At 41.2% G+C, this 11,845-nt stretch overlaps 1 protein-coding gene and 4 non-coding genes across 5 annotated transcripts in view; all 5 read left to right on the top strand.

The window, feature by feature from the left end:
- The first annotated feature begins 443 nt into the window (after nucleotides 1–443).
- LOC147171544 (uncharacterized) overlaps nucleotides 444–11,845 on the top strand; it is a 13,307-nt gene continuing 1,905 nt past the window's right edge. Inside the window, exons 1-9 of the mRNA XM_086080158.1 lie at nucleotides 444–719; nucleotides 7,048–7,128; nucleotides 7,933–8,177; nucleotides 8,496–8,711; nucleotides 9,035–9,169; nucleotides 9,477–9,611; nucleotides 9,919–10,053; nucleotides 10,389–10,523; nucleotides 11,129–11,324. Of these exons, the coding sequence (XP_085936284.1) occupies nucleotides 472–719; nucleotides 7,048–7,128; nucleotides 7,933–8,177; nucleotides 8,496–8,711; nucleotides 9,035–9,169; nucleotides 9,477–9,611; nucleotides 9,919–10,053; nucleotides 10,389–10,523; nucleotides 11,129–11,324 (1,526 nt within the window). The 5' untranslated portion in view covers nucleotides 444–471. The remainder of the gene's footprint in view (nucleotides 720–7,047; nucleotides 7,129–7,932; nucleotides 8,178–8,495; nucleotides 8,712–9,034; nucleotides 9,170–9,476; nucleotides 9,612–9,918; nucleotides 10,054–10,388; nucleotides 10,524–11,128; nucleotides 11,325–11,845) is intronic.
- Nucleotides 1,669–1,832, top strand: LOC147171548 (U1 spliceosomal RNA). Its single transcript, XR_015095665.1, has one exon. It is a non-coding gene; the product is annotated as a U1 spliceosomal RNA (small nuclear RNA).
- On the top strand, nucleotides 2,448–2,638 carry LOC147171547 (U2 spliceosomal RNA). Its single transcript, XR_015095697.1, has one exon. It is a non-coding gene; the product is annotated as a U2 spliceosomal RNA (small nuclear RNA).
- Nucleotides 3,418–3,581, top strand: LOC147171546 (U1 spliceosomal RNA). Its single transcript, XR_015095664.1, has one exon. It is a non-coding gene; the product is annotated as a U1 spliceosomal RNA (small nuclear RNA).
- LOC147171545 (U2 spliceosomal RNA) lies at nucleotides 4,195–4,385 on the top strand. Its single transcript, XR_015095696.1, has one exon. It is a non-coding gene; the product is annotated as a U2 spliceosomal RNA (small nuclear RNA).

Genomic DNA, 11,845 nt, shown 5'->3' with positions numbered 1-11,845 from the left:
ACGTATCGTATTTTGATTAGATCAGGAGTGTCCAAACTTTTTCGTTTAAGGGCCACATACAGAAAATCACAAGGGCCACGTAATGTTATAAAGAGAAATTATGTTAAATCCTAAAAAAAAAAATACAAATAATGTATTGGTGTTTTTGTATATCTAGAAAAATGCTACATTTTTATTTTATATTTTGCATAACATATATATGTTCAATAAAATCAATCACATCAAACTTTTCAGAATAGAATTTTAGGTACAATGAGCACTTTTTCACTCAAGTCACTCAACTCAACATCCCGTCTGCCTACAGTGACACGCCCACCCTCCCCCGCTCTGCGATTGGCTGGAGAGTAAACGACTGTCTGAACGTCCCGCTGCTGGCAAAACAAACACAAAATAGCAAAATACAGGCTGGTTGGGGGGGCAAAATCACCACCACACATTAACAGAAACCCAGAGGTGAAGATCGAGAAGTTCATGTTTAAATATCCTGTATTTAAGAAGTGTTTATTTCTGAGTCAAAACGTTGGACAGTGGAGCGATTTCTCACAAACAATGGCTGATAGTGCCAAGAAGAGGGTATATTCTGCTACAAAACGTGCAGCAGATATTGTACGCTCGAAAACAAGGGCGAATTTGGGCTTTTCCTTTACCCGTTTCCGAGCCCTGAAGGAGAGGCTCGGGCTGAAGAGCGACGCCGAGTTGGCCTGCATGCTGTTGAACGGGTAAACACAGAATGTTAGCCTGCTAATTTAGCGACATGCTAGTTGAAATCCACAACAAGGTTCAAACTTTGCGTGTATCATATTTATTTACACAGGGGAAAACGGCGAAGCTAAGCAAATGAATGCTTCTCTGGTTTGTTTGGCATGTCGGTACGCGCCATTGTGTTTAGCTGATGTGTGCAACTGCAACTTAAAGTTACAGTCACCAGAATTAAGACGCCGGTAGACTGCTTACATGCGTGTCGAAGGCGGAAAGAAAAAGTAGCTCGTTTGCACGAAAATATACAAAAAATATAAATAAAGAAATTATATTAAGTCAATTGCATATATCGACTGAACACGCTGGATTGAAATATCGATATTTTGGTATCGATCCGCCCGTCCCTATTATGTACCTCCCTGGTTCACACTCCTCATTGGTGAAACTAATAAAGTGTTTTCAATCTATGTAGTAATAAATGAATGTGTGTGCACGCCGTGTCATGGGAATTGAGGTCCTGTAGGTGGCAGTAGCATTTTAGATGCAGATCCAACACACACTCGTAACCGGAAGTGTTGTCTGTATTTGACGTTCGACAGACGGGTTATGTTTATTGTTTTGAATTTAGTCGGGCAATTTAAATGTATCTCAGTATTGTTCCAATTTGAGTCCTTGCATGATTTGGGGTGTGAATGGGCACAGTCCAATGTCAGGTTATCGTCTCTCTATGAGGTAATGTGTTGGTGCCGCTATGCATCATGGGAAGCTACTGGATGTCAACTCGAACTTCTAATACTCCAATCAAAAGCATATTTGTTAGTGTATTTGATTACACTGCGTTTTAAATTCATATATGTATGCAATGTGATTTGATGTGTGCGTATAATTGTTAACGTGTTTAATAAGCGAAACCGTCGCTTCACATGGCGTGTGCGTGAATCACTCTTGTGCTCGCGCCGCATCCAACTCATACTTACCTGGCAGGGGAGATACCATGATCAAGAAGGTGGTTCACCCAGAGCGAGGCTCAGCCATTGCACTCCGGCTGTGCTGACCCCTGCGAATTCCCCAAATGTGGGAATCTCGACTGCAAAATTTGTGGTAGTGGGGGACTGCGTTCGCGCTCTCCCCTGATAAATGTGTGAATTATAAATGCGACATGACGATAGGATCTATGTGTGATCGCGCCACATAGAAAACATCCTCGCCGTAATTTAGGACTAATTGGGACAATTCGAAGGGTTCTCGTCCAAATTGATGAATAATAAGTGTAGTTCACCTCCACTACGTTGATAGCGGTCAAGTGCTACTGTCATTTTGCCAACAAGCAGGAAATAGGAAGTAGTCAATAGTTGCCGCAGTGTCTTTTTGTCAAAATGTTGGTCAAACGGCTACTCTGTTTCAGCCACAGCATTCTACCAACCGATTGTTATCGCAAATATTTTCGTCAGTTAAAAAAAAAATCTATTTTCATACGGCAGAAGGAGTTCGGTTTATTCATTCATCCATGGTTTATTGCCGAATTCTATTGGGTCGACGTGAAGCACGTGACACAAAACATACACGAACATCTAAAAACGTTCACATTAATGTTCAACACGTTCGATGCGCAGGTTGAAAACAACGCAGTTGACGCATTATCATTCTAAACTGTGTAGTTGTTGTTTGGCGTGTCGGGCGATGTGTGCAACCGCAACTTAAAGTTGTAGTCTCTGGAATTAAGTTCTTGCCCCTGACCCTTTGTGGGTATCGCTTCTCGGCCTTTTGGCTAAGATCAAGTGTAGTATCTGTTCTTATCAGTTTAATATCTGATACGTCCCCTACCCGGGGACCATATATTAAATTGATTTTTGGAACTGGGAGATGGAATAGGGGCTTGCTCCGTCCACTCCACGCATCGACCTGGTATTGCAGTACTTCCAGGAACGGTGCACCCCCTGACATTGTCAAATAAAGAACACGAGAACTTTGAGACAATTCATTATTTATTAAATATCAGTAATCCACTTTGGTTCGTGTATGTGTATTAATAACACAAATAATAATAGAAACGTGATATTTACATTATGAGGTGACAGGAGCATTTCAGATGAACATTACGGTGCATTGGGTGCTACACCAGTTTTATTGGAGATGGTAAAACTAATAAAGTGTTTAATCTTAGTAAGAAATTCATTTGTGTGCAAGTTTTGTGATCGTGGCAGTATGCACGCCATGTCATGTGAATGGAGGTCCTGTAGGTGGCAGTAGCATTTTAGATGCACATCCAACACACTCCGAAACCGAATGTGTTGTCTGTTTGTGACGTAAAAAAAGCATTACTTGGGTACCCGCCCCCCCCACCACACACACGCACGCACACACACACCTCATTACGGTTATGTTTATTGTTTTGAATGTAGTCGGGTAATTTCTCTCTGTTTTATTCCAATTTGAGACGTTGCGTGTTTTAATGTGTGAATAGACGCAGTTTAATAATAGCATATCATCATCTCTTGATGCCGCTATGCATTATGTGAAGCCACTGACTCCCGACTCCAACTTCAAATACTCTAATAGAACGCATATTTGTTAGTGTATTTGCTTACACTACCTTTTAGATTTGCGAATGTGTGCAATGTGTTCCGATATGTCCGTATGATTGTTCACGTAATACGAAACCATCGCTTCACATAGTGTGCGCGTGAATGACTATCGTGCTCGCGCCTCATCCAACTCATACTTACCTGGCAGGGGAGATACCATGATCAAGAAGGTGGTTCACCCAGAGCGAGGCTCAGCCATTGCACTCCGGCTGTGCTGACCCCTGCGAATTCCCCAAATGTGGGAATCTCGACTGCAAAATTTGTGGTAGTGGGGGACTGCGTTCGCGCTCTCCCCTGATAAATATGTGAATAATAACTGCGACATGACGATAAGATCCATGTGAGATCGCGCCACATAGAAAACATCCTCGCCGTAATTTAGGACTAATTGGGACAATTCGAAGGGTTCTCGTCCAAATTGATGAATAGGTGTAGTTCACCTCCACTACGTTGATGGCGGTCGAGTGCTACTGTCATTTTGCCAACAAGCAGGAAACAGGAAGTAGTCAATAGTTGCCGCACAGTGTCTTTTTGTCAAAATGTTGGTCAAACAGCTACTCTGTTTCAGCCACAGCATTCTACCAACCGATTGTTATCGCAAATATTTTCGTCAGTTAAAAAAAAAACTATTTTCATACGGCAGAAGGAGTTCAGTTTATTCATTCATCCATGGTTTATTGCCGAATTCTATTGGGTCGACGTGAAGCACGTGACACAAAACATACACAAACATCTAAAAACGTTCACATTAATGTTCAACACTTTCGATGCGCAGGTTGAAAACAACGCAGTTGACGCATTATCATTCTAAACTGTGTAGTTGTTGTTTGGCGTGTCGGGCGATGTGTGCAACCGCAACTTAAAGTTGTAGTCTCTGGAATTAAGTTCTTGCCTCTGATCCATTGTGGGCATCGCTTCTCGGCCTTTTGGCTAAGATCAAGTGTAGTATCTGTTCTTATCAGTTTAATATCTGATACGTCCCCTACCCGGGGACCATATATTAAATTGATTTTTGGAACTGGGAGATGGAATAGGGGCTTGCTCCGTCCACTCCACGCATCGACCTGGTATTGCAGTACTTCCAGGAACGGTGCACCCCCTGAAAATGTGAAATAAAGAACACCAAAACAACTGTATTGGTTAAATTAAACTTAATGAATGCATCCTCGTAGAGACGGAATTAGTTGTTGATGAATTTTTGTTGTAGTTCATAAGGTGTGTGTGATGATTGTGACCTGTGGAAGCGGTTGTTTAACGTCTTCCATAACAGGAGGGAGCGTAAATGTTATATATGACGTTATTTAAAATAAAATAACATGTAATTCTTAATGGATTAATATTTTTCTCTACCTTGAATTTTCCCCAGAAATGTTTATTAAATATTTACAATGTATGGCCTTATATGAATAATAATACATACATAATAACATGTATACAATATATAAGACAACCCCATCCCAAAAAAGTTATTGTTGTTGAAGAGTGTAGTGTTTGCTACATACCACTAGATATCAGCAGCGGTAATTTATTGATAAGTTGTTACTGACAAGGACAAAGCAGGGAGAGTGTAAAAGCGGTGGGGATAGGACTCTGAGTAAGGAGCAATGCATTATGGGAAAGTTTTCGCACATTCTTAAAACCTAATTTGACAATTGTTTAGTTAATGTTAACAACTGGTGTGCAAGTGCTTCCGCGTCCAGCGTTGCATGTGTGTGTGTTAGAATTTTTCCCGAATGTGGGAATCTCGACTGCATAATTTCTGATAGAGGGGGACTGCGTTCACGCTCTCCCCTGATTATTTGTTAATATCAATAACATTTCATATTTAGTTAATGGACGATGCGGACATTCTCCGCTGGATCAATTTTTGGGAAATGATTCACTTAAAAATTCACAAGCGATTTTAAGTGAAACAGACAACTTAATTTATAGCAAAAACTGCGCACTCGAGAAAACACCAAAAGAGCTAGGAGGCAGTGTGCTCCACACAGTTGTAAATGTGCCGTTACACCAGGAGAAGAATAAGAAATAGCTCGTGACGCAACTTCCGGCTCCCGATGTGATTATTAGTTGGCACTTGGCTGGCCGGAGCACTTGAGAAGAATGATACTGATATACTATTCGCCGCGTAAAATGTATCAGCAACGCTAACAACATAGTGTAGTGTGTAATTTACCTCCGAAAAACACTACACATGACGTGCTAATTTCATTTTTAAGCGGTAAAGTTTCAATTTGCATACCTGCTCTGCCCCGGCCATTGTGTTTAGCTAGGTAGCTAACATCGAACGTGAACGAAGGATATGAGTGTGTAAGTAGGCAAAGACAATGATTGTTTTTTCCATTATTCGTCTAAGATTGAGTGGGCCACCCCCGTACTGCCCCTGCAGGCTAAACACGTCCACGTGCTGCGAGTAGCCTGCAGTGATCGGCAAAACGCTTTGATTCTTTTGAACGGGAGTTGGGGAGAAGCGTTCCCTTTTGCACAAGTCATTTTTCAGTTCCAGCGTTTCCGTTTAGAAAATGAGCAGTTGGCGGAAATGTGTGTTTGGCTGTGAGACGTTTAGGAGTTTGTTCGGTATTCCTAAAAAAAAACCTCTTCGCCAAAAATGGCTAGACTCTATTGGGAGGGTTAGGGTAAAGAGTAAAAACATCCAGCAGCAGTTTGTCTGTGATCGCCATTTCTCGGAGGACTGCTTGGTGAATCTTGGCCTGTACAAAAGCGGATTAGCCATGAAATTACACCTTAGAAGTGACTCATTTCCCACAATCGAAACCGATGAAGAGGCCGGAGCTGTAAGTAAATCAAACTGCGTTTGCGCATCAAGAACTTGGCCGAAATTATGTGCAGAATTTCCACCTACAGAAAATAAAGAAATGCCCATCCCTTGTTTGCCAACAACTGGGCACAATGCTCACAAACAGGAGCAGAGTGAAGGAGTATCAAAGGCTAAAAAGAATGAACTAGATAGAGCCCAAGACGAAACGATTAGTATGTCCGGAGGAAATGCCTTTGAAAGGTTGAGGGATTTCAGAGACCTGAAAGGATTCAAAAGCGATGCGGAAGTAGCAACATTTCTGCTTGACCGGTAAGTTTATCATAAAAAAAAAATAGAAATCATTTTTATCATTACAAAAAAGAAACGTGAAAACATTTAGTGGTCAGTCACGTCTTCTTTCTCTGAGCACGACGAAAAGATCTAAACTGGAGTCTGATAGACGACGGCAAAAAACAAGAATTAACATCGGACCAGCATTTGAGCAATGGAGAACACTTAGAGCTGCTCTGGGTATGAAAAACGACCCGCAATTGGCTCTGCTTTTGCTTGAAAGGTAAGAGCTACAGTACAGTATTTAAAAATCTACAAGCGTGCACGTACTCGCGCGCATACCACGCACGAGCTTGACGCAGGTTGCAGTTACGCTTTTAGGCCAGAGGTGGCAGTCGCGAATAAATAAATGAATCTGCAATGCATCTTTTAAAGTGTATATTAAAAAAAAAACATACAAACAAATACTTGCCGCAGTCAATTTAATGAATATTTTCTTGCTAGACTTTGTACATTGTTATCAGTTAGCCTGTATGATTATGTATATGTACAGTATAGCCTATATGGTATAGGGAACTCTGGTCCTCAAGAGCCACACAGCTGACTTGTATCATCAGCAAGTTCTGTAGAAGTGTCTCGCTCTCGAGCATTAACAGCCGTATCACACTGAGCAGGGTTTTATTTTTTTTGTCCTCAATTGTCATTTCTTTACAGATATGAGAAAACTAGAGCGGCCAATGCTCCGTCAACATCTCTGAAATTGCGAAACACAGTTAGTGCGGAGGAATCAGACAGGTAGGCACTGTTTTCTCTGCACAGTTTTTCAAACAATAATTGTATAGAATATTTATTGCCTATGTAAAGATAGCTTAACTCATGACGATTCCAGCCTCGGTGCGGAGTCTGCAGTAATAAAGTTGTACTCGTACAAATGTGCACAACTTTGCATGTGAAGAAGGGATTGTGCAATTGAATTTTTTAGCCACATGGCAGATGTGATTTGTATTGCCATTTACTGCATTGAGCAACTTTAAATGCTTATAGCAACATTGGATTGTGATTTAAAATGTGCGAAAATCAGTTTAGCGGCGAGAATATTTGAATGGAATTTTCTTCGTCTTTTGTTATGTGTTGATTGAGTAAAATAAAGAAAGAAAACCTAATATTCACCGATTACATCGGTCGGCTGATTGAGGAAAAGACAGGAGGCAGAGCTGGAGGTGGCAGAGATGAAGATGCTGAGGTTCTCTTTGGGAGTGACCAAGATGGATAGAATCAGGAAGTGTGTACATCAGACGGACAGCACAGGTTAGAGGCTTTGGAGATAGTCAGAGAGGCCAGACTGAGATGGTTTGGACATGTCCAGAGGAGAGATAGTGAGTATATTGGCAGAACGATGCAGAGTTTTCAAATGCCAGGCAGGAGGTCGAAAGGAAGACCAAAGAGGAGGTTTATGGATGTAGTTAAAGAGGACGTGAAGGTAGTTGGTGAGAGAGCAGTGGAATGCCGAAAGGAAAAGAAGACATCGCTCGGCTGATTAATTGGTCAGGCTCTATTGTAAACTATGCAAATTCTCATCACTGTGCTTTTTCTTTTCAGCGTTTATTCCAAGGATGCTCAAATGTATTACCAAGACGTCTTGAAGAAACTGAGTGTAAATGAACTTAAAGATGAGCTCCGGCGCCGCGGCCTGGACACCAGTGGCCTGAAGCCGATCCAGTTGGAGCGGCTTTTGACTGCACCGAAGGAGGACGCCCGGGCTAAGTCGCCAGACCGACGGGACGAGGAGCAAAGCCACGACAGGAGAGCGGGCAACAATGGGGACGAAAGGCAGCAGCAGCAAGGTAAACCACGACTTAACACTTTTTAAATGTTCTTGAAAAGAGCACCAAGTCATATGTCGCATATTCGGCATGTGCCAATGATTACAAGCTTTCAAAGAGAAAACACATGTAAATACCAACAAGCAGAATTAAATAGTCATTCAAGTGCAAAATGAAGTTGCATTTTTATTAACAATACATTTGTCATGAAGCTGGAAAAAAAATGAAATGAATGTGAATGAGAATCACTGCTCTAAATTTAAGTTCTAATTCATAGCCATTTACTGGGCAAATAAAATCAAATGTGAAATGAACTCATCAGTGACTTTGCACATCTAGAGGAAGACAAAGGTAGAGATTTGAGCGGCTGCCATGAGCAAGAGGACATTAAGCCGTGCATCAAATGCGAGCCGTGCGACAGCCGGCTGCCGTCCGACCTCGACCACAGCAAGTCGGATTTGAACATCGACGCCAACCGTCCCAAAGCAGCCGCCATCGCCGATATAGACGTCAAACTTGAACCAGACGAGGAGGAATATGTTCACATCAAACAAGGTGCCTGACAGTTAAATTCCAAACGCACTGGTTAATTTTCATTAAATTTTCTGTTTTCTGTTTTTGGGCTTGATGCCATAAAACTTATTAAAAGAAGAATAGCTGGAAATTGAAATGTAGTTATTAATCAGAGTTTATTAGAGGACAAACAGTTTCTCCTTGGGAGCCAATTTGACAGCCTGCACAATAAGTGCGATTGTGAGGGATTATTATTTTTTAGTTAATGAGGAAAGCTGCCATAGAAAAAACACAAATCTTTGAATTTGTTGATAGTGAATAGATAAAGAGAGAGAGGTTTTTATTGTGTCCCCCCCTCCCTCCAGAGTCGATACAGTCCATCCACGACCACAACAAGCTCGATTTGGATAAGGACGCCGCCCATCCCAAGATGGCTGCCATCGCCGAGATGAACGTCAAACTTGAACCAGACGAGGAGGAATATGTTAACTTCAAACAAGGTTTGTGGCAGTTAAATTCCAGACGCACGTTTAGACGTTTAGTTTTAGTTTCAGCTTTTTGGGCTTGATGCCATAACACTGTTTTTAAAAGAAGAATAGCTTAATATTGAAATGTAATAATTAATCAGACACAGGGTTTATTGGAGGACAAACAGTTTCTGCTTGAATTCAAGGGGATCAGTTTATGACAGCAGCGCACAATGAGCTGTTATAATTTTATTTTGAGGAAAGTTGCCACAGAAAAAAAACACAAATCTTTGAATTTGTTAATTGCGAATGGAAAAAGTGTGTGTTTTTTTCCCCCCAGAGTCGTTACAGTCCGACCGCGAACACAGGAAGCCGGATTTGAACATCGATGCCCCCCACCCCAAAACGGCCGCCATCGCCGAGATACACGTCAAACTTGAACCAGACGAGGAGGAATATGTTCACAACAAACAAGGTGCCTGACAGTTAAATTCCAAACGCACTGGTTAATTTTGATTGAATTTTCAGTTTTATGTTTTTGGGCTTGACGCCATAAAACTTATTAAAAGAAGAATAGCTGGAAATTGAAATGTAGTTATTAATCAGAGTTTATTAGAGGACAAACAGTTTCTGCTTGGGAGCCAATTTGACAGCCACGCACAACGAGTGCGATTGTGAGGGATTTTTTTTTTTTTTATTAATGAGGAAAGGAGCCACACAAAAAAGCACACATCTTTAATTTGTTAATAGTGAATAGAGATAGACCGATATGTTTTTTTCAGAGTCGACACCGTCCAACCCCAACCACAGCGAGCCGGATTTGAACATCGACACCAACCATCCCAAAACGTCCGCCATCGCCGAGATACATGTCAAAGTTGAGCCAGACGAGGAAGAATATGTTCGCATCAAACACGGTGGGTTAAATTCCAGACACACAGTGATTTATTTTGTTTGATTTATCGTTTTACTAAAAGAATAGCTGTTAGTTTATAGGAGGACAAACAGTTTCTGCTTGAATTACAGTGTGGGCAGTTTGACAGCAGTGCACAATGAGCGAGATTGTGGAGGATTTTGTGCAGTGGCACCTTTCCTCGTGAACTACAAAAAAATCTCGCTCATTGTGCGCTGCTGTCATAAACTGCCCACACTGTAATTCAAGCAGAAACTGGAAAGGGAAAAAAACCACACAAAGCTTTCAATTTACTCATAAATAGAGAGAGACAGTTTTTTTCGTTTTCTTTTTCCCCAGAGTCGATACCGTCCAAACTCAACCACAGTGAGCCGGATTTGAAGATCCACACCAACCGTCCCAAAACGGCCGCCATCGCCAAGATAGACGTCAAACTTGAACCTGACGAGGAGGAATATGTTCACGTCAAACAAGGTGCATGACTGCTAAATTCCAGACACACAATGGTTTAGTTTCAGTTTAATTTACCGTTTTACCTTTTTGGGCTTGATGCCTTAAAACTGTTATTAAAAGAAGGAAAGCAGAAAATTGAAATGTAATTATTAATCAGAGTTTATTGGCTGATAATCAGTTTCTGCTCGGTGGCCAGTTTCTGACAGCAGTGAGATTGTGAGGTTTTTTTTTTTTATGAAGAAAAGTGAAACAAACACAAATCTTTGAAGTTGAATTTTGTTTTAAAGTTAATTAAAAACTAAACAAAAATTTTCAAAATGTTTAACTTTTACTTATCTTTGAATTTTAAACAAAAATAGAAAGTGCAGAGAGTTCCCAGGGTCAGCAGCATCTCTTATAAAATTAAATGAAAATTTAAATAAATAATTCCTTGAAATGATTACAGTTTAAAATCAATCTATTCAAAATGGCCGATGCCAATATTCGTCAAAATGCTGATAATCGGGCCGGCCGATGATCCGTCTATTCCTTAATAGTGAATCGCGAATATGCGAGGGATTACTGCATATATTTGAGACAGAGCCTCTGTTGGGACACAGGTCGACCTTCGACATCTTTCATTACAGAAATTAAAACGGAGGTTGAGGATGTCCCGGTGGCAGTTGCCAATAATGGGTGGCCAGAGCCGAAATACGAACACGACGGCGGCAGTTCTGCCGTTCCGGTGAAAGTGGAGTCCGAGAGAAACAGAATCCACGGCCAAAAGCGACCACATGAAGAGAACGGGGACTGCAACTACAATAAACACTGCAAGGAGCAGAGGTATTCCTTCATTCATTGTCCAAAAGTGAACGTTTGAATAGGAAGTTTGATGGACCGTTCTTCTCCTCATTGAAAACAAAATGTGTGACTGTGAGTTGGCATGGCCGCTTCAGAGCGCGGAGTTAAGGGGATATATTTTTGTGGTTCACATGTCATTGGGTGTCGGCATAAGATGCTGGACGAAGTAGCTTCCGTTTTTCCAGGTCACAGAAATTTTCAGCGCATTTTGCAGACACACCCACTGTTTAATTTGATTTTTCACAATTCTGAAGCAATTTTTGGTCATTTTTTTAACTCATTCATATTTGGCGGTGTCATTTAAAAACAATAGAAGATACAAAATGTCACATGCCACACCAAGCTATTTTAGTCCAAAATGCCTGGCAGATGAGATGGCTGGATGTTGCATTAATATTCAAAATGTAAACAAGCATTGCACTGAATGACTTGCCGTTCTTAATTTGAATATGCAAAACATCTTTGTGCTGATTGCATCGCTTATTGCAACTTGCATTCTGCAG

Source organism: Leptonotus elevatus, chromosome 7 (assembly GCF_054856555.1).
Source record: "Leptonotus elevatus isolate MCC_2025b chromosome 7, RoL_Lele_1.0, whole genome shotgun sequence".
NCBI classification, from domain to species: domain Eukaryota; kingdom Metazoa; phylum Chordata; class Actinopteri; order Syngnathiformes; family Syngnathidae; genus Leptonotus; species Leptonotus elevatus.
The sequence above is the reverse complement of the archived record's forward strand: the minus strand, read 5'-3'. Positions and strand labels throughout refer to the sequence as shown.